A 23,318-nucleotide genomic window follows, 5' to 3' on the forward strand; every position below is an offset into this window, starting at 1 on the left:
CAAACAGTGCAGTAAGAAATATATTCCTTAAATCATCAAGACTAATTGTTTTTATTCTGTGCATGCAGGCACTCCCACCATTAAACACTCCAACAGTTAAAAGCAAGCTATTTCTCGCCCATTTTGTTGCTTGGTGGCGTGCAACTGGCTTAATGTTAACACAGTGATGTTTCCAGAGGCTACAGGGGAGTATAATAGCTGGATATGTTTCATCAAAGTAAAATATTAACAGTGAATATATTACATTTTAGTACAAGTAGGCCCTAAGCGCAGTCAGAATGCAACTTGTCTAGAGCTTAGCAGGAAACGGACCAAAATGCAATGCAGCTAAACAGTGTGGAAAAAAGACAAGAAACCACACATAAAAGCCATAAAAGACCTGAAGGTGACATTTTAAGTTATGGGTAATCTCAAAAATTCTATGAGAGCAAACATTTTCATAACACAAACCCATAATTTGCACTGTAACTTACACATAAAAGACCAAGACATGAAAGAAGAAAATCTGAGTTAAGTCACGTATGAAGACATAAAACCCTTTCAAACATGCACTCCAATCCATAAACACTGGGCTGTTATGAATCCCACTCCTTTTCTCGACATGACACGCCCTGCGTAAAAGCTGAGTGGCTATAGGCACGAAGTTAGGCATTGACATTGAGTGGTTAGGTTTAGGATAGCCCATTGCTCAGGGGACCTGAGCGCTGGCCGATCCTAGCGCTTCAATGCTACGCAGGGTGTTTCTGACAAAGAAAAGCAGTGGAATTCAATAGGTGTAAACACTCAGTCCAATTTAACATGTGGGCCTCATGTTTGGAAAGAGCCTGATTGATTTTTTCCTGTAAAATCTGCCTAGTTTAGGACCACCACAGCTCAACGTTGCCAATAAAAGCATGCATAACATATGCTGTAAACATAGACTGTAAAAATAATGGACTCCACTGGTTGCAAAAAGAATTCTGTTTATGTTTCAAGTCTATGAGAAAATGACCCTGCTCTACTTTACTTTATTACCTAAGTCAACATTTTCTATAATGAGTTTATGGTCTCAGTTGGTAGTTTCGAGTCTTCTTCAATACAGCATGATGTTCATTTTGTAAATGATTGTCCCATTGATTTTAAAATAGACGATAAAGCAGGAGATGCTTTAGGAGTGTGGCTACACACCGACCTGTCAATCAGGACAGAGGCTTAGTAATGCTAACCATGGCACTGTGTACATTAAAATGGCCGTGAACTGGTTTTGGCATGGCGTTCATGGTTTTGTCTTAAAAGTTGACTCTGTCACTGTGTTTTCACTTCGTCAAAGTTGATTAGAACCTTTAGGTCGCCTAAAAATGTCTCGTTCAGCGTTCTGCCAACCAAGCTAGCTAGCTACCGCTAGCGTTGCTTTCTGCTGCTTTCTGCTGCTTTTCTGTACTGCTGTACATGCAGAAGAATGGCGACGGAGGTCCGTGTTTACCCGCCAGTAAATCTCCACTGGGTGACTCACATCAAAAGGGTTGAAAATTGGCAACTTTCCCTCTTAAGCATTTAGCTCAGCGCAGTAGTATGGCAGCCATAAACAACACTGGCTCGGCGGTGTCATCCTCCCAAGCTCTACCCACACCCCTCAAAGATCGTCACATCTGGGTTGCAAAAAAACGTGACGCCCGTATGCCCAAACTCGAGGCTTCCAAACGGCAGTCCACGAACCAATGGGTGACGTCACCGATACGTCCTCTATTCTTACAGTCTATGGCTGTAAGTGCGCTGACACACTAACCCAATAATCGGCCGTTGGACAGTCTGGAGAGGTCGGTGACTCGAGTCTGTTCGATGTGTCCCGAGCCGTCGTCAGTCTGGGGGGCTGCCGGCCTTTATTTTGGTCGACCTGACATGTTCAGTCGGCGGCAGGGCAGTCAGGATTCACCCGGAAATGGCGAGCGGAATGAGCCTGACTAGAGTCTCTCAAAATCTGACGACAATCTTTTAAACTGACCTTTGTTGATCTGAAATTAAGACCGATTCAGCAACTGCACGGCCTATTTGTCGCTTAAAATGTTCTCAGAAACATGTTTCAGTGAACTATTTTAGTACAATACGAGATCGTATTCTGAACGAGCCGCCATGACAGTCTGGCTTTGAATTTCTGGAGAAAACAAACCCATGTGACGCGTTCATAGTCAGCTAGAGCCAGGAGATGAGCAGCATAGCTTAGCTCAGCCTAGCGCAAAGACAGGATGCAGGGGAAACAGCTAGCTATAAAACCACAACTTCTTTGTACATTTCTGTTTGTGTATTTATTAAACAAAAATATATAACGTGTTCATTAGCAAGCTTTAGTTAGCTTGTATATACCTTCAGATGGAGCCGGGCTAACTGTTTTCCCCCTGCTTCCAGTCTTAGAGCTCAGCAAAGCAGAGTGCTAGCTGGCTCTAAAGTCATATTTAATCTCCAAACGTGATGGTATTAATCTTCTTATCTGAATTAAAACTTTCTAAAGTCTTTCCCGGGAAAAGTAGGACACCACTAAGTGAAGAAGAAGTGCCAGGGCAGGTTGAGAGAAAGTAGGTTTATTGATAAGTCGATCGCAACACTTTATCCTTAAAGAGCTCCTGCAGTGTGTTGGCCAGCACACATCGATTATCTATCAGTATGGGGGTGCGAGGGGTGGGTTGTCCAGTGTGTCAGGCTTCTGCGGGAGCTGCAACATCGCTTTCAGGCGCAGTTTTTGGCCTGTAAACCTCTGTGAACCCGGCTGTTGGCGTGCAGCACATCCCTCCCTCGCCTGCAGCAGCTGGGGCATCGCTCCACCCGGGCCTCATTCTTCTTCTTCTGAGCTTATTGCCGCGGGCAGAGCTGCAATCGCTCCTTATGCTCAGCTTGAATTGATAAGTCATCTCTTTAAGAATCACTTCACGTCCACTCTTCCTCCATCTCCCCTCTTGTTTGGCGTGTGTCTGATGGAGCTGCTGTGTCTGACTCATCTGTCTTCATGTGGCACTGTCTGTCTCGCAAAATAAACCGAGGGCACTGTAATATTCAGCTCGGTTTCTCACATCTATTATCCGACCCCGGCGGGTTTGATCCTTGGCATCTTTACTGTGGGTTGGTGACTTTCAAAGTGGAAGGCTTCTCGAAGACTGCAGTTACTGTTAAACTTTCCAGATACAAAAGGCTTATAGGCGAGAAGCTACAATGCAATGTAAATGCATTAGCAGCTGTATATCTAAGATTCCCTCAGGCTTAATGACTCCAGCTTCACAGCAAACTTCAGGAAAAAGAGTTTTTCTAAAAGCTGGTGCGGGTGGGGAAAAAAACACACAGAGAAGTTTTAGCACCGAATGTATTCATTAATATTCTCAGAGTGAAGAACAGCTGAAGAATGAAGGTGACTTTTTGTTGAATATATAAGAATTAAAATTATCTAGTCTCATCCCACAACTAAATATCTGCTATTTCAACAGTGTGGCCTCTGCTTTTAGTGAAATGATTTCAGGCAGAGCGTTAATGGATTATTAAAGATAATAAGGATATAACTAACCCTCTTACTCAAAGATACGGACATTTCAGAAATGTCCTCCTTTACTGTGTTAATGATCATGCAGCAAAAACCTGTCAAACAATCATGACCTTCAATACTTCTATCTGCCTATCTAGCCCCATGATCAGGTTAAAATCCCAAATTGTCCAGTACTTTGGTTTACCACCAAATACCTGAAAAACTATTGACATTCCCACCAACCACGGCTGTACTTTGCATTTAGTGCTGACAGTCCCCACACGTCGTCATTATTACTTCTTAATATCTCCCAGCTTGCTTGAAGGAATCCCACGGCTTAAAAAGCTCATGAATTAATTACAGCCCCTCATCCACTCTGAGCGTTTCTCCGTTTCTTTAGATGTTTTATGCATAAGACCCCAGTGTGTGCAGGCATACATGACAAATTTGACTCAGTAGTTTGTTGAGAGTCAAGTAGCTTTGTTGCTGCCGTGCATGGTTTTCTCCCAGCATGCCTTCTGTTTCCGCCTGCCTTGCCTTGCCTTGCCTTGCCTTGCCTTGTCTGCCGGCCTGTGATGGCTTTCGGGTGGCAGATCGACTTGTCAGATTGCCGTCAAGCTGATTGGGGATCAGATACCTTCCGTCTGATCCCAGCGCATTCTTCTTCTTCTTCACTCAGCTCATGTTGGCTTCCATTCGCACTTTTTATTGCAGGGTGGAGTGTCGGGAGCTGGCGGATACGAGACATGAGGTGTGCGTTGTAGTGCGTGTGCGAGACTCGCGCAGCACGTTTGAGGAGGAGGTTCAGTGAGTTCATTCGGATCTCTCCGGTCTGCCTATCTGTATCCGGGCAGAAGTCTCTCCTCTCACCATCCTCATGACTCCCCCCCGCAGTGTTTGGGTCCCGTGTTTTTTTTTTTTTTTTTGCAGCGTCTGCCCCGGTGCCCCAGTCAGCGTTTCTCATGTGACTGGGTCGTTTCCACGCTTGGCCACCTTCAGACTGAATTGGCCCACGGTTGACCGCATTTCACCGCTAGTCCATTTCCACTCAGTCAGATTGTGTATAGCTGTGTGTGTGAGAGTGTGTGTATGCCCCAGGGGAGGGGTGTACTATAAACAGTCATCACATGTTGACTTCCTGCCATCCATCAAAGCCTTGGGCTCCATTAAGTCCACGTTTCCTCCGTCTCCCTCCGTCTTCTTAAACCATTATTGCATTACAAACTTCTGCAGGTTCTTTATAAAACTTGAATTGGTTTGCGTATATTGTTTTTTACTTGCTAATTCAATAATAGCTCTGCAAAACACCCCTTATTTAAAGGCAGTAATCATGTACCATGGAGTTTCCCTACCAATAAAATGCCTCTAATCTCAAACAAAATGTCATTTTTTAGCATTAAAAAGCCGACTAAATGTCTGGCATGAATGTAAAGCCATTTAGTTGACCCTTTGGTATGTGAATGTTTCCACTATATGTCTGACTCATGCTTTTCTAACAGTTTCTGAGCAGAAATGCAGCACGTGTTGTTGGTGTCATAGTGGAGTCACAAAGAGTTAAGTAAACGTCTGTGGTCTGGTTCCTATCTTAAGGCTACTGGGTATGAATTCCTTTCCTTTTTAGTTAAGGGAATGTTGAGTCAGGCAGTGAGAGGGCAGCAATGACTCAGGGGTCCTGAGACACTGGGAATAAGCAGATGTGGAAGTTGGGAGGCTCTTACGTACCGCTAGTGGAATCTAGCCAAGCAGAGTTCTGGTTTCACTTGTTCAGGTTTTGAGGTATCAGGTCTTTGTGTCTCTGAGATATTTGTCTCTGCCCCTTGCCCCAATACAATGATGTAAATGTTATTTAGTTTATGATGCACATCATTGACAAAATGTAACACCATGTCTTTCCACAGACCTCGCAGTGAAAATGTATTATTGGTACAAAGAAATAGTCCTTGAAAACTGCTGACAGACTGTGGCTTATCCAGAGTGACACAATGTAATGCAGTGATGTCAATGGAAATATCAGAGATAGGTATCTAAAACCTTGAAAATCTTTTGCTGGATTCCTTTGCGTAAAAGAGAATATGTTGTTTGTTTTTTTTCATTTGGGAGAACCAACCCTTAAAAGTTACCATATTGTGTATACATATGTCTTTTTTTTAAATTATAAAGCAGGTTGAGGTGCTCAACTATAAATACTGTTAAAGTATCAGAACGCTCAATCCACAGAGAAATGCACACGGCCAATATTCAGAAACGGTGACTTTAAACGAGCCGTCATGACTTCATGGTTGTGATATCACAACTATACTATATATAGGTAGAAAGTGACGCTACAGTGCCGTTACAGTCATTCCCCGGCTGCAATGACGATGCAGAGGCACTGAGAGCGTAACATCAATGCGTTTCGGCGTCCAGCCTTCTTCAGGAAGTTACAGGCACAGGAGTGGGGTAAAACAATTTAAAACGCCAGGTGTGACCCCTCCACATCAGTGTTCACTCAGTCCATCACACAAAAACGCATGTTGTCAGCAGGCTGGACGCCAAAATGCCTTGACGTTGTTTTTTTTCAAATCTTATTCTATTTAGAATGTGCCAGATGCATTCAAGGCATTTTATGTATATTTTTCGTAAAAGACAAGTTCCTTGGCTTCTTCCTTGATGTCTATTGGATATGTTTATGCCCCTACCAAAGACCAGCTTTTTATCACTAATATAAGTTCCAAGAAGCTCTCCAACCTCTTCCGTACTTGTACTTTACTTGAGTCTTCTTTTCATGCCACTTTCTACTTCTACTCCGCTACATTTCAGAGAGAAATATTGGACTTTTTACTCCACTACATTCATCTGACTGCTTTAGTAAGTAGTTACTTTCCAAATTAGGATTTTTGCAGCCAAAACACATGTAGTTTATGAAATATGTTTTATTATAAATTAAACTACCCAACAATATACAGGCCTACAAGTCCAGCTGAAATGATTAGACCATTAAACACAGAACTGTAAGGATTTTTCTGCATCGAGCACTTTTACTTTTAAGTACATTTACCTGACGATACTTGCATACTTTCACTTAAAGGGATACACCACCCTTTGTTGAAATAGGGCTTATCACGGTCTCCCCTAGCTGTAGATAGGTGGGCCAATGCATTTTTTGGTGCATGCGTTGTTTTAGTCCGGTGCAACACCGGCAGCGCCGCCGCTAGTTAGCTTAGCGTAGTGAATGGAATCCTGTGTTGCCGGTTAGCATGTTGTGAGTAAAAGTGAGCCAACAAAAGCCCAAAAAAATGCATTGGCCAACCTATCTACAGCTAGGGTAGACCGTGATAAGCCCTATTTCAACAAACGGTGGCGTATTCCTTTAAGCAACATTTTCAATGCAGGACTTTTACTTGCAACAGAGTATTTTTACTGTGTGGGCGTAAAGGATCTGAATACTTCTTCCACCGCTGCTGCTCGGTGACTGGATATATGCTCCGCCAGGTTTCTTCTTCAGCCCGCCTCCTCCTGACCCGCTGCGTCTGCCTGCCGCTGTGCTTTATGCTCCAGTGTGCTCAGTGATGCCTCTGATGTGTTAAAGCAGGCCTGAAGAGCCCGCTTCTCTCTTTCTTGTGTTATGATGTAGACTTTTTAGAAGCTGTCAAGGGATATCTTTGTCTGCTTTTTTGCATTCTGACAGCGCTTCTCTTCTCCTCTGCCTATTATTACCACACACAGTTAGAATCACTTCATTTGCCAGCTACAAAGAATGTAGTGGAGTTTGTCTTGGGGACGTTGGCGCAGAAACGTTTTGACAGCACATTGTAAAGGATTACACAACCCGTTCTCACTCCCGATTCATAACTCTATGCTTGGTCAGTGGCAGTGATGTAGTCTAAAGTATTGTAGTGTGTATACTGTACTGTTTATACTGACCTATATATATGGGCCAGAATCTGCCTTTGGTGAAGGAGGGGGGCATATCATAGTGGGGGTCAGGGTGTCCTCCCCCAGGGAAGTTTTGAGCGTCAGCAACTTCATTTTCTGCATTTGGATACGCTTTAATGCACCAATTTGTGGTGGAAATACATTTATGCGAAGAAAAAGAACACAGATGACAATTCAAAATATATCCAAAATATGATGAAAAGTATGTTGGTTAGGGGTGTGACGAGACGCTTACTCCACGAGACGAGACACATCACGAGATTGGGTTCACGAGAACGAGACGAGACGAGATTTTAAATTTTTTTTTAAAGAAATCCTCAATGATGAAATATATGAATGGAAAATAGTTTTTTTATTCAACTGAAAAATCACAAAATGCAAAACAATTTAGGTGCCTTTTGAAATCAACTATTAATGATGAATGTTATTTAACTTTTTTTTTACTATTTTAATGAATCATATGCAGTAAAGGACATGCAAACACTGCAAAATGTTTTGTATAAAATCTACCAACTGGCTTCTGCCCTGTGAAATCTAACTCCTTTCCACAAATCAAACATAAAAAAATAAACAGTATAAATAAAATAAATGTGTAAACAACAGAAAATGTTTAAATGCAAACAGTAAGTGTATCAATAACCAAAGTACTGCTCTCTCAAAACTACAAGTGCAAACAGAAATAATTTTTTTCTATAAGATAAACTACACAGAACAGCCTAAGATATGGTCATGTTATTTTTCAAGAATATAAGCATGTCGACTATTTCTGGCAGCAGTTGAGACCTTTGGGCAGTAACTATGTCTCCTGCAGTAGAAAAAACACACTCACTTGGAACCGAGGTAGCAGGGATGGAAAGGTATGCTTTGGCAAGTGGAGACAGCAAAGGATATTTAGGAGTTGCCGAAATCCGACATTTTCCACCACAGAAAATGGCCTCATATCAGCTGCAATGAAAACGCCTATGTCCCTCGTTATTGCCGTGGCTCTTGCACTTACCGGTGGCAGAGATGCAAAGGCTTCTAGAGTTGTTTGGCCTTTTAATGTTTTCGTCACGGGTGCTGTAGTTGGTAGAGAGCTGTGGTGGTGCTGTAAGTGTTTTTGCATAGTGCTCGTGTTAGCCGCGGTATACGGCATTTTTTTCTTACAATATTTACATATTGTGTTCGTCTTGTCTGTCACTCTTTCGCCGTTTATTATTTCCGAAGGAAAACCAAAATGTTTGCACACAAATGATTTAAAAGTGGCCGGGGGATCTTCAATAGTAATTTCACGCTCCATCACGCTGACATCACATCGCCTCACGAGACAACTTTTCACCTCGACGAGAAGTCTCGTCATGTTTTAATCTCGCGAGATCTCGTAAAACGAGATCTCGTCACACCCTTAATGTTGGTGGTGTGGTTATATGGAAATCCTGGAGCTTTCTTAGTGGGTATACTACACCACTGGTCAGTGGCTCTTGGCGTCGGATTTCGAAGCAAAAATCACCCTTCAGCTTCTGTAACGGAGCGCACCGGGCGGAGCAGCAGCTCGACCGCGGCGCTGTAAGATGATGTAGTATTAAGAGCGACAACGGTGGCAAGTAGCAAGAAAGACCGAAAGTCCTCATAAGGACAAACCTCTTTAGGAGGATTTTCGGTCTTTCATGGATGGGTCAAACAACACAGGACTTTCACCCGAGGGACCGGGGGTTTGTGTCCTGTTCTTGTTCCGCTTGCCACTGAAACGTACCCCTAACCCTAACCACGATCTTTTCCGGTTAGGGTTAGGCCGGATGGAGCAACGGGGCCTCTGCAAAATAGCCTCGGGAAGGAACTTGTTTTGGTGGAACATGTGTACGTTCAAAAGTTGTTTTAGTCGTGCGACAGAAAACTCAGATTGGACAGATAGTCTAGCTAGCTGTCTGGATTTACCCTGCAGAGATCTGAGGAGCAGTTAACCATAGTCCTCAGAAATCAGGAAAAAGAGGAAGGTGATGGACATCCGACCGGAAAATGAAGGATAATCCGGCGGAATTTCCGGCGGCAATCCCAGAAGTGGAACATTGTCAATATAGACTCTTTCTGTCTCGGAGCCCGAGGTGAGGACTGTCCGAGCCGTAATTGCTTGTGAATTATCGTCATGTTAGTAATCATCATTAAGGGGCTTACACTGAGGAAGAGACACCCACAGCCAATCATTACTGGAGACTTGATTGGTTTCACACACACACACACACACACACACACACATACTTCCCCAAGTTCTTATTGAGCTTTGTTAAACGAAGTTGTGCCAACATTGCTAATCACCTGTATCTCTTCTTCTCTGCTCCACTTGCATTGTTCATTTAAATCCTCATTAGGCTGCAGCACTTCAGTTTTGTGTGGAGTGATAACAACCCTACACACACACACACACACACACACACACACATACACACACACAGAGCTATAAAGAAGTGGTGTATGCCAGTGTTTAGACCCAATCAACCCTGCGTGTGAGTGTGTGTTGGCTGACGTGCGGGCGGCCCAGCGTGAAGCGGATCTCCGCCCTCTCCCACTGTGAACGTAAGATTAGCGACAATTTAATCCTCCTCCAGCGGCCCATAATCCTTTGCTGATAGATGGCGGCAGATGTTGTGCGTGATTGCATGACTTTACTGAGCATGCGCGGGAGCGGGGGCCTGCTGTTTACAGGGCGCCGTGTGTGCAATCAAACGCTGCCACAATATGATGCAGTGTAACCAACTGCAGTATACAGTAGTGTTGCATTAGGTCACTTTAAGAGACACAAGAATCAACAACTGACAGTCTCAACAACAAAAAAAACAGACATTATGAGGTTTACCAAATTGGTATTTACTGCACTGTTGGGTGTGTTATTTACGTTGTACAACCCCTGTTTGTCTCACTCTATACTGTATTATATGTGTCAAATAAGTGACAAACGTGACATTTTGGACTTAAGTAAAAGTTACTCTTACTCACAAATAAAGGTTGCATTAAAGGGTAACTACCGTTTTTTTTTAACCTGGAATTTTCCTATGTTTTTGTGTCTAAGTGACTGATGAGAACAACAATCTTTGACATTGGTCCAGTATTAAGTGAGATCAGTCGACAGCGGTGAAACAAGCTACAATGTAAGTTAACAGGGCAATTGTGCAGCTTGTATTTACCTTCACAAAAGTACTCGTTTTGTCGCTGCCAGACTCAGATTATTATTCTAAGTGTCTGACAACATTATGAAAGGATTTCTAAGGATAATACCTAGTTTGCCAATTTACATGTAAAAATACGCTGGCTCCATACACACTAAAAGTGTTGTTTTTTTAAATGGAGTCTGGTGGGTTTAGTGCTAGTGACTTCAGAGCTGTTTCTGGTTAAACAGAAAGGTCTTAAAGAGGTTTTATAGGTCTGTCTCTGTAGGGATCCTCTCCATAATGTTGTCACTTAGAATAATAATCTGAGCCTTTCATTGGCAAAAATAGCTTTTAGTGGACCAAATTGGTGATGCACATTTGCCCCATAGGGTTACATTGCAGCCTGGTCTGTGGCTGCCGGTTACAGCGTTTTCTCATCCCATCCCATTTTTCCCATCAGTCACTTACACACAAAAACATAGGAAAATAGGATCCAGGTAGAAAAAAAATCGAAAATGACCCTTTAAAGGTGGAGTCTGCACTTCTCAACACCCAAACAAAGACACCCCTCCCATCAGCGCTGCTTTTTTACCATCCCTCGTCCTCCCACAGCCTTTTTTTCTTTATACATCATGGCCTTTCCCCTGTCCTTTGCACAAGCACCCAGTGAATTTACAGAGCCAGGGCTGTGTTTGAACACCGGATTTTTTCCAAGGCACACACAGAAAGGGCAGCGAGCGGGAACCATGAGGAGATATTGGCTGATATTGACAAAAAGTGCATTGTATTAGAATCGCTGACCGCACCTTTAGGTAAATGCAGTATACCCATTAAGAAAGCTGCATGATTTCCATACAAATGCCTATATTAAAAATGCCCAGTGACACGCAACAACATACTTTGCATAATAATTTTAATATATTTTGAATTGTCATCTGTGTTTGTCTTCTTCACATAGGCTAAATAAAGCTATTTCCACCGTAAAATGGTGCATAAAAGTGTGTCAGAATGCAGGAAATGAAGTCGTTGATGCTTAAAACATCCCTGGGGGAGGACACCCAGACCCACCCACTATGATATGCGGTAGACTCTGGCCAATATACAGCACAGTATACCCACTACAATACATTTGACTACACCACTGAGCAGAACTGTCTGTAAACACATCACTGACATACTATCATCTTACAAAGTTGATACAAACATGTTGCACATCCAGACACAGAATTAGCATTCATATAGAATTGTGTTTGCATCCACCTGATGAAAGTCAGGTGATGTAAGACCCAGCTTGAAATTAATAACCTTTTACAGTTACTTCTTAGCAAACAGGATGGACAAAACATTCTTTATAGAAAGGAAAGGACAAACACAAAAAAAACACAAGCAAATAAAGAGGAGAGACAGAGGATGTACACTTTGACACACACACACACACACACACACACACACACACACACACACACACACACACACACACACATTATTCTGAGCTCTCTGATGTTTGTCACTGCTCATGATTTACGACATCAATTTCCTTGAATCCTGTTTGGCAGAGGCATGTTTGGGTGCCGTTCTCGTTTGTGTCTGTCACTGTTTTTGTCCTTTTCGCTTTCATAGCCAACAAAGACATTTTGTTGGATGTTTCCAAAGTGAATTGTGAAATCCGCCTGTGTCTTGACCTTCTCGGGGCACAATGCGGTGTGATTTAGAGGCAAGCCGGGTTTTACTCGGAAGCACTTTAAATGTTCCCTCTGGTTCTTAGTGGATGACAGAGAGCTCTGCTTGTTGTATTGAGCTGGAAGCTTCCCAGCGTCTCCCCACCTGCCTTTAAAAAAAAATGCACTAATAAACTTGAAATCGAAGCGAATGGTGACAGGGAGGGAGGGAGAGGAACAGGGCTGCCAGTAAGACAGTGTCCCTGCTAAGTCTGTTGAAAGCAGAGCATGAAAGCTGAACGGTGTGTTTCTGTGCTGTGTGTGGATGTTTGTGCACAGAGACTCTCTTCCCTTTCAGGGTGCACGGGAATCTGACTTGGGCCGCTGGCTTAAAGTTCTATCTTCAATCACGAAATTCAAGCAAAGTATTATAATTGATTTGGTAGTTTTTGAAAGGCTGACTTGAAATAAAAATGACATTTTCCTCTACTTTGTGGAATATGCACGTCATTAACTGCATATGGACCAAAATGAAAAACTGATAGACTTTGGGGTCAGAGGTGCTTGCAACTGATGGTTTCGAGTGGGGGGGGCGTAGCTAGGCGGAACGAGGGAGAGAATACCATTGCAGTATTGAATAATTGGAGCCCAGACACAATTTTGTAATTTTCTAAATTTCTGATCCTCTGAATAAAAACTGAAAATTGGAAAAACAGTTTAAAGATCCAAGTTTTTAATTTGTCAAGACAGAAAATAATGAAAAATTGGATATTGGAACCCATTTTTCTGTTTTTCCAAATGTCCATTTGTGCTTAGAAAATTGAACTGACAAGCGTTACACTGACCCGGTTGGAGCTTTAGAAACACCATAAAAAAAAATGTTTTTAAATGTCCATCCACTGCTTGCTGACATGCTTGATTGAGACTCGCAGTTTGAAGCTGAAGCACTTTAGGAGTCGAAGTGTAACTTTGAGTGCTGAGCGGGTTGGAAGTGTCAGTTTAAGTGTCAGTTTAAGATGAATTGCTGCAATAAACTGGGGGATTGAGTTGAAGTGAAAGAGCTGAAAACAGTCGAACGCTCCTCTATGAGATGAAAGCAGTTGAAGAGGAGATGGAAGATGAAATTAGTAAATCTTATGAAATTTGTCCCAGATAGCGAATGCCACATTGTCTTAAAATGCAGTTCCTCTACTGACCACTAGATGCTTGCACCAGAAAATGTACAAGGTATACAGATCGGTGCATTCAATGTACATTTTTAGTACCTTCCTCTGGAAGTAAAAGGGCGTTATGGTTACATTTCAGCACGTGTTTTCCCTCATCATCAAGACACATCATCTTGCATTACGGAATGCTGTCTGTAGCATCACAAATGTAAATTTTCACAAGAATGAGTGGGATGGTAACTTTCCTGTCCACAAAACAAGCCTCAAATTTTTTAATACTTGAGGTCTGTTAGCGCATCATCATGAGTGTGTTTTTAGTGCAGCAGTGGCCAGTCGATACCTGTCAGCACTGAGGAAATGAACAGATCTGCTTTCCCATGCCCTTACCTGATTCCAGACCTGAGGAATCCGGCCAGCTGGTGCAGGTGAGAGGATGGTTGAAGGGTAGTGGTTTCCAATGGTTACGACTCAGTTCCCACCAACCAATGAGCCAGGTGTTGGCAGAGGACTACGGGTGACCTTATGTTCCCGTTGATTGGGTGCGTGTACACTGGTGGTTACACACCGAGCTGTGGAAGCTGGTTTTCACCTTCGTTGTACAGGTCCCAGTGGCTTCAGCGTGTGTGTGTGTGTGTGTGTGTGTGTGTGTGTGTGTGTGTGTGTGTGTGTGTGTGTGTGTGTGTGTGTGTGATGAACAGTTAGTCAAAGGCAGCAGACAGAGCACAGACAGGATTACTGACGGATTAAAACAGTTCAGCCCGAGTCTGCTCACTGTCGGTGTGTATGATGTGTGTGTTTTGGTAAATACCTGGAAGCATTGGAGCAGACCAATGCACAGCGATAAGGCCTGTGTGGACGGATTTAATTTACTTGTAGGCCTATGTCAGTGTGTGTGTGTGTGTGTGTGTGTTTGTGTGTGTTTGTGTATTTGTGTATTTGTGTGGGAAGTTAGGCACCATGTGAGGACAAAGGGATTTAAGAAGATGAGCTTTTCTGTTTTCTCCAAATGTGGCCAAATCAGCATAAACCTACACAGACAATTGTTTGACTTTGAAATTGGTTGAAAACATCCAGAAAGATGAGGATTGGAGCCACTGTCTGGCTTTCAGTTGAAATGGTCACATAAGTTCAACTTTGAACCTTAAGCTTGATTTATACTACTGCGTAAAATTTACGCCGTGGCTACGAACGTAGGTACGTGGAGACACAAACCTACACCGGACCCTACGGCGTAGCCTGACGTGCACCTCTCGGAAAAAAATGTAACCACACATTGAGGCAATGGACGTCGCTCGGCCGTGGCTTGGTAGCGCTACATTTCCAAAAAAACACATGAAATCAAGGAGAGGGTTAACTTTTCCTGCTCCAGATGGGACAGGGGAGACACTACAGTCGGTGCTCGCTATGAAGCTAATCGCCCTCACTCTTTGACTCGCTCTAACACACACTCCCCACACACACACATGCCGTCCCTGCCGAAATTGACGCACACACCAACGCACAAGCATAAACACCAAGCCACTTACGTAGGCTACGGCGAAAGCCCTGCGTGGAGCCTCCGCAGGACCATGAATCACGCTTTAACAGGCAGGCAATTGAAACTGTTGAAATTGTTTGTGATGAGATTGCATGTCACGTTGTATTTTTAATTAAACACTTTTTAATGTTAAACTAGTTGCTAATGCTACCTGTTACAATATGTCAGAGCTGTGGAGTTCAGTGTTTCAAACTGATCCTTTGACAACAACAACAACAAACTTTCCAAAAAACGTTATCGAGCAATGCATTTGAATTCCAGGCGAAATGGTAAGCATGCTATGCATATTTCCAGCACGTACCAGGTTCTACGAGATCTATTGGAGGGTTAGGGCTATTTACGAGCTGTTCTCATTCGTACATATACTGCTACGAAAAGTAAAGCACTGTAATTGGTATGTATTCCACGTATTTATTGCTGTATGCACCGCATTGAACGCTGCTGTATATGAGCAGTTTTCGTACGCTATCTCACAAACTCGTTCTTGCATAACTTTTTTACAAATGAGAGGCCACCCAATACTGCCATCTTATTTACATCCGGATTTGGTCTGTAGCAAAGCATCCTTTCTCAGTGCACTGAATCTAACTGGAGCGTGTCGCCTCAGGGAAGGAACAGATGACTGGAAGTACTTAACGTGAGAGGAGCCTACAGCCTGATTCATTTTGGCATCCGTCGTCATTAGCAGCGGGCTCACTGGTGCTAGCAGATAAATATCACCACGGCTCTGTGACCCATCAGTGCCATGCGGCGCACACACACACACACACACACACAACAGGACTGAATTCTCATTACCTTGAGCTCCACCTCCAGCCCGTGTCCAGAGTAATCAGTAATCACCGCTGCTCTGCTGATTCAACCTGCGGTGGAAGTGTGCGCGCATGTTTGTGCGTTTCACTGTGAGTGAGCCTAAAGAGCAGATATTCCACAGTTGCATTATGGCACTGTGAGCTCCCGTCTCCAGAGAAAGCAGTAATTGCCTGTTTGCATCGTCCAGGTTTGGAACGCCGTTATGAAATACCAGTTTTAGCAATACGGTCATCAGTCACGCTTTACGTGTGTGGATGATTGACCGTGCATGTACAGTTTGTGTGTGTGTGTGTGTGTGTGTGTGTGTGTGGGTGGGTGTTGAGTGTGTGAAGGCATCCCTCACCTCTCTCTATCCTCCCCTCGGTGTTTGAAGGTCATGGCTGTCTGTTGGGGCTCGTTACGCTAACAAGCGCTCAGCTCGCTCCCCAGGGCTCCGTCAATGGATCTGGTCTGGGCCAATAGAGGGATTACGGTTCACATGCAGGGTTAGCTGGCATATCTGTGGTCAGCGGCAACCTCAGCCCACTCGACCCTTCAATTTTTAACCAGGATTTTAAAAAATTTAATCAGCAGCCCGCTGAGAAATGTGTACGGTTTTCTTTTGCTTTGATGTTCCTCTGATGTGAGATGAGCGTAGGAGCAGACAAACCCTTATTGGTTTTTGAAGGGGAATTTGGGCACTGCTGTGGCAAAAGAATGGAAAAAAAAAGATATTAAAAAATGAAAATACTGACAGTCACAGACAACATCCTCATTATGCGGATACTGAGTGTGTGCTGGCTGGAAAGCAGAGACGGATTTACATGTAGATCTGTAAATTACAGTTCAGTGCAAGAGTAGGTGTGTGAATAAGCAAGATGTGGATTCTGACATTATCTTTACACAACAAATGTGCAAATTTCAGCCCTTTTCTACAACCCACTGCACACTGTAAATAGAGGCAACCATATACTATATACATATATAAACTATGTTCAATATAATTGCCTACTGACCCCATTACGACATGTAAAAGACATGTAAACAAGTCAATTAATTATTTCTGTTCATCTCCTAATCAAGTTATCGAGTAATGGGTTCTGAACTGCTCACTAAGGTACTAAATGAAATAGGTAAAACAGTGAGTATGTTTACATGTGCACTAATATTCCACTATTATTCCGAATATGACTAATCTGATAAAGGTCATGTAACAGTATAATGTGTTTGGATATTCCGAATAAGGCCTTTTTCGGAATTTAGCAGTTTCCGATAAAGACGTGGGATATGCCGGTATTATTCTGATTTTAGAAGCATTCTTTGGACATGTATACAGTGAATCCGGAATAATGCGTCTCAATGGGGGTTTTTACAGCAGTTTGCAACAGATTACGGTGTTAATCATAAATATATACTGATCTGATTACAGCAAAGACAACGTCGGCAGTATTGACACCAAAATAGGCTACAGAATATTTCGTTCTGTATTGACAGGTGCAATATTATTTACTTAAATTACATTCATATATCTGCATTTATATCAAAACCTAGAGGCTTTCAAACTTCAAACTATTTGTGTCTAAATGACATATAAACATATTTTCCTAATCTATTTTGACCTGGAAACGCTTCCAATACGCTCGCGTGAAAAATAGGCTAAAATCCTATTTTTGCGCGGCTGCATGTAAACAGGAATCTTAATGGAATATTTTCTTTCATTAGCCATGTGAACAGCTTGTCTTTTTGGAAACTAGGGCAATAAACGGAATATTGTGTTATGTGCATTTCAGCGTGGTCAGTGTATCAACAAGTAGGCATCATTTGTTGTTTACACTGTCTCATAATGTATTACTCGTGATGTGAATGCAAACACTCACTCACTGTTTAGGTCTACTGATGGAGATGCACTGTATAGAAATATATCCAGCGCGAACGTGCATCATTCTCATCATTCATTAGCTCTCCCGATGGCGGGAACACATGTTCACCCGTGGACAGGAGGCAGATGACGTGTGGAATCAACTGCCATTAAATCCTCGGCTTCCTTGTTAGCGGTTCATTTTCTTCCCTGTCGATCCTGTGCCGTCCTTCAGCGCTTTTCCATCCCCGAGTGATTGGCGGGAGTGTGTTGGCGGGGGCCTGAGTGTTGCGCTGGCTGCTCCCACTGAGCTGCTGCCAGCAGCTACCGCGCTGTATCGAGTTGTGTGAAGAGCTGAGATCTAGCCAAACAAACGCTGAACTGTGGCTTCGTCCTTGGCATATAGTCACTGCTCTCATTATTTATCCCCTGTAGCTTTCTGCCTCTCTGCCTTCTCCTCGCTGCAGTTGGTCATTTTAAAACGATGGTTCCCAAAGCGGTGTCCTTGTGGAGGTGTCCAGGGGGTCCACAGCAAAACAAAGAGTCGTTAGAATCACAGGAATACAGCCCAGTGAAGGAGCTGGCAGCTCTGATCGTGGGCTTTTACTCTTCTTTACTTTACTCTTCCTATTACAAATGACCTAGTCTCGCTTTGCCAGACCTTCCTCCACAGCGCTGCGGAGGAAGGTCTGGCTAGTCCACACAGCGTTCCCGGGATGGGAGAAAAACGTGCTCTGGTTTATTGGCATTTCTTCAAACCAATCACAATCGTCTTGGGGCGGTGCTAAGCGCCCAACGGAGCCGCGGTGCCTCTGCAAAATAGCCTCGGCGAAGGAACTTGTTTTGGTGGAACGTGTGTACGTTCAAAGGTTGTTTTAGTCGTGAAACAGCAACCCAAAAAAAGACTGTAATAGGTGTTTATGCAATGTGGTAACATTAGACGAAATCCCAGTAGAAGACCTCATATTTGGATAAAAGAGTCAGTATTATTGGGTAGAGAGATGTTCCTGAGCAACAAAAGTTTCTTACTGATTCCTCTCAACTCGTTCATCGTCCTAGTCTTCTTTGAGCGGGCTGGTTGATTTGATTTGGTGTCTCCTCTGTGTTTTGCAGTCATGCGGAGGAACCCGTTTGTGGTGGACGGCTGCTGTAGGAAAGGGTCCCGCAACGCCCTGCAGGAGCTCTACAACCCCACACAGGTAGGAGGCTAGCATGCTCGCATGACTGCTCCTCTCTCTCTATTTATCTCGCTGTCCATCTCTCTTGAGCCTCATCTCTTCCAATTGGTACTCTCCACCAACTGTCGGAGGTCTCGCCCAATAAGGCCCTCTGACTTTAGTTTGGCTTTTTTTCTTGTATGCCTGCCTCTGTGTGAGACATAGATGTAATTTACAGGGGGAATGGGTGAGAAGGGGGGTGGAGGGGGGGGGGTGTAGCCCCCCCAATAATCAAAACTGGCCAGTGCAACCCCCACCCCCCCAAAATATCTAAAGATAATTGAATTTACATAAAGACATTTGCACCATAACTTGATGCAGAAAAGGCACACATTGTTGCAGAAAAATTCACCTGAATGCAGGACATGAAGTGTTTGACATGCTCAAAATGTTGCTCAGCCCAAATGTAACGCTCTCTGTTAACAGCTTTCCTAGTTTCTTCAGCTCACATTATCCTAAATGTGGGTTGTTGCTCAGCCCTGACTGTGAAGTGTGTGTCACCGCCTGAATGTTAACCTGAAAGGGACAGCAGGCTGAGGCTGCAGCTACACTATGTTTTAATTTTCAAGCAGCGTTTTGAGAAAAACAAAACAATCTCCGTCCACACAAGAGTTTTAGTTCCAGTAGCAGAACTAATCTCCATCTATACTAACACGTCTGGCAACAAATATCACATGACCATACGCACACACTGGGCATGCGCGTGGTGGTGTAAACAGGAAGCAGATTGTCTAACCTTACTCTGTGGTTAAAACCATGGGTTTAAAAGATGAAAATACAGAAAATACTTTAGAGAGAGAACAACAATGGCGAAAAATAAGACCAGGGATCAAGAGCAAATGCCCTTGGGGTAATTGTTGGGTCTTTGTAAATTATATAGTGTGGTCTAGACCTACTCTAACTGTAAAGTGTCTTGAGGTAACTTCTGTTGTGATTTAATACCATGAATAAAATTGAAGTGAATTAGCTTAGACCGACGATGAGGTGGAACTGTTACTGTATGTAAGCTACCTAACCGGCAAGACTGACTGACGGTCAGTCGTTTCCAAAGCCCTCCCGTTTGTGCCCTTTTGGACTACAAAGCAATCCCGGAGTTGGCAGTTGGTGTTTCCAAATGTTTTCGTTTTAGGGGCTCGGAAACGCGAGGCCCCTCCAAATTGACCTCCCCATGAAAACTCCAGGGGACAGCATTAGCATAATGGCTAACTTTCCAGCCTGAGGGGATAAAGACATTGTTCAGGAATGAAAACAGACAAAAAGGGGACCAAGGTTTTGCAGAAGTCCAACAACTTACCTCTCTCAAGGACAGAGGGGAAATAATGAGCTACTAAATAAAGTGTTAAGCAGGTAGTATTCCTCATGCCTCTGTGAATAGACTATTATTGCTCTGTCAAAGTCTGCTCCAGCCAGTGAAGCCTCACACCATTTAGCATTCCACAATTTAGAGCTTCACCATATAGCAGCCATCTGTGAACATGACACCTGCTATGATTGCCGGTATAAAATTAATGCATATTATGGGTTGCGGTTTTAATGGCTTTCCTGCTTTATTGGGCAGTTTACAGTGGGAAATGGACAGGGAGGATGGCAGAATGAAATGGACATGGTGACAGAGGTCTTAGCCTGCTGAGCTGGCCAGACACCCTCTGTTAATGGTCACTATTAAAGCTGCACGAGGCAAGATTAAAGTAAAGACCTATATTACCATAATACATATTAAATTAAAGTGTCCCACGCACTGTAAAGATTCTTTCAACATACTATACCATGGCTTTTTTCTCACTTTTTTCGACATACTTTACTATGACTTCTTTTGACATAGTATAATATGATTTTTTTTTGACATGCTATACTATGGTTCTCCCAGTCAGAGCAAGGCCTGGGGGGACGTGTTACAAAGCGCTCTCCTGGGATGACCTACCTCACACAGTTGGTCAGGTGATCTACTGTACATATTTCAGGATTTCTTTGGTTTCAGCATCATACCAGCTAAATATATATATATATATATATATATATATATATCTGTGATCTCACAGAATTGTGTTTGACCACTCCAGCCAACCTCCTTACGTGGAATTTTGATCTTACATACTACTCGCTACCGTAGTCGCTCCTAATGCTACGTCATCTTCTCATTGACTTTACATTGGCATTGTTTTCTGTGGTGGCCACACAGAATGTTCACACATTCCGTGCCACCACCACCACCACGTAATGAGCTGTTAACACTTTGTGATCATTTCACGGCATTCTGTGAGACCAGGCTGATTTATAAATGTGTCTCCGTTCAGTCCCGTCTGTTGCTGCAGTGTTTTTGTAAATCCCAAGTTGTAACAAGTTTCCTTGAAAGAAATGATGCTTTTCACCACAGACCTCAGAGTGTCCTTGCATGCATCATGAGTTTTCAAAGCAGTGCCGGCTTGAAATGATAATGTAATTCTGACAAAAAGCAAAAGCGACTTAATGTTCGCTGTGATGGATTACAAATCACAAGCAAGTGAAGTGAAACCAATGGATGCAATGAAGGCAGGGAATCAATTCACCAACTTAATGCTCTAAAAAGGGTTGGCGAGGATGAAAAGTATACACAATGTATAGTTTATGGGCCTCATCATGCAAAACCACTGGCTCCGGGGGTGGGGTTATATATATATATATATATATATATATATATATATATATATATATATATATATATTGAGCAGAAGCAGAAGAACAAATCTTTCTTTAGTGGTGGTTCAGCAGCTGAAAGGAAGTGAGACAGGAGGACACTGCTGGAGGCGATGCTATCACAGTGATGGACTGCATAGTTTCTGTTCTCTCATCACTGTCCTCCTCACTATCTATCACCTACTGTCTGTCTGCCTCTTTAGTCTGCAACTAACCCCGGTCCGTCTCTTTCCTCACACCTCTTCTGTCCTGCGCTGTCTCGAGCTTTCTCACATTTTCTCCATTGGTTTCTTTTCCTCTATCGGCCATTCATCACCGTGTGCCTTTTAAATGTATACGGGAGGCTTTAACCTTCCCGTTGTCCCCGGGGTCAAATTGGAGTTTCTACATCAGAAATAAGGGTTTCTCTCATCCAAATTGTCCAAAAATTACATGGATGGTTCCACACAACGCTCCTTGCAAGTTAAATGAAGGATCAGTTCACTACTTTATTGGATTTTGGGTGTTTTTTTTTTTTTCCAATTCACTAGTAGTGGGAAAGAAACGAAGAAAATGTAAAAAAAATAAAAAATAAAAGTGCAAAAAAGTTTTTAAACAAGTGTTCAATTTCTGGGGGGACGACACAAGGGTCAAGTGGGTTTTTTGGACAGCTAAGATCGGACCAGGTGTGCATGGACTCACCGTAGGTTAATGTTCCGTGGAGGATTTTTCCACACGTTCTCACTCATGTGAAGTCTCATTGATATATTTCTGTGTGTGTGTGTGTGTGTGTGTGGGGGGGGAGCAGCTAGAGTAAACTTTAGCAGGGTACTTGGAGTCAGTGGTCAAGAGAGAGCTGTCACTATGTGTGTGTGTGTGTGTGTGTGTGTGTGTGTGTGTGTGTGTGTGTGTGTGTGTACTTCAGAAGGGTTGCAAACGGGCAACTTTCCCTCTTAAGCGTTTAGCTTAGCGCTGCTTCATTGCAGCCGTAAACATAACTGGCTTGGCCGTGTCATCCTCCCCAGCTCCACCCTTTCGTCAAAAAGAGTCACATCCGATTTCTAAAAAACCAAGATGGCGGGTGACCAAATTGCCAAACTAGTGGCATCAAAACGGCAGTGCACAAACCAATAGGTGACATCACTGATGTCTACATCCACTATTTTCACAGTCCGTGGTTCAAACCCAGGGCCTTCTTGTTGTGAGGCGACAGGGCTTATCACTGAACATGTTCAAAAATAGAATAGAACATTCCATCCATAACCACACAGAATAGGGTTGTCCACTTGAGGATTTTAGGATCAGTATATATAATAAAAACGCAAATTGCTTCAACTTAAAGGTCAGAACATTTGAGTTTTTATTATGCCTGGAGCATGAATATATGTGTGCACATACAACAAACAAAGACACTGAATTAGCATTACAACCACAACTACAGTACAAGATTTCAGTCTCTCTGGATATCTTATCTGGATATTAAAGTGCTTTTTGTGTAAATTCACGCATGATACAGTGTAATCATTATGCTATCAGATCAGAGGTCTGGCTCACCTTGTCATTGAATCTGTAAAGGTAATTCCGTTAACAGCACAGCTAATAGGACAGCACTGCAGTACATCCCTAGACCTCCAGCTGCACCTAACCTCTGCAGATTTATAAATAGGAGTCAAATATGGCCGGTAAACACATGAAAACGATGCACCTACTGCATGCAAAAACACAGGGTTAGAACATTCAACCTCTTCATTCAGCCTTGGTTTATCCCCGAGAGATCATTGAGGGGTCGACCCCTCATTTTCAACGTCATCGAGTCAGATTACAAAGACAAATACAGAACGACCACACAGAAAGTACAGTCTTAAGAAATATAGAGAGACAATAAAACCTCCACAATTGGAAAACGCTGTGATAAAT

The 23,318-nt window shown here is 43.1% G+C and overlaps 1 protein-coding gene across 2 annotated transcripts in view; it reads left to right on the forward strand.

The window, feature by feature from the left end:
• chst11 (carbohydrate (chondroitin 4) sulfotransferase 11) overlaps positions 1-23,318 on the forward strand; it is a 92,226-nt gene that overhangs the window by 47,593 nt on the left and 21,315 nt on the right. For both annotated transcript variants that reach the window (XM_028571053.1, XM_028571054.1), the window contains exon 2: positions 18,646-18,731. In XM_028571053.1, coding sequence (XP_028426854.1) covers positions 18,646-18,731 — 86 coding nt within the window. The remainder of the gene's footprint in view (positions 1-18,645; positions 18,732-23,318) is intronic.

This window comes from Perca flavescens, chromosome 23 (assembly GCF_004354835.1).
Source record: "Perca flavescens isolate YP-PL-M2 chromosome 23, PFLA_1.0, whole genome shotgun sequence".
In the NCBI taxonomy this organism is placed as follows: domain Eukaryota; kingdom Metazoa; phylum Chordata; class Actinopteri; order Perciformes; family Percidae; genus Perca; species Perca flavescens.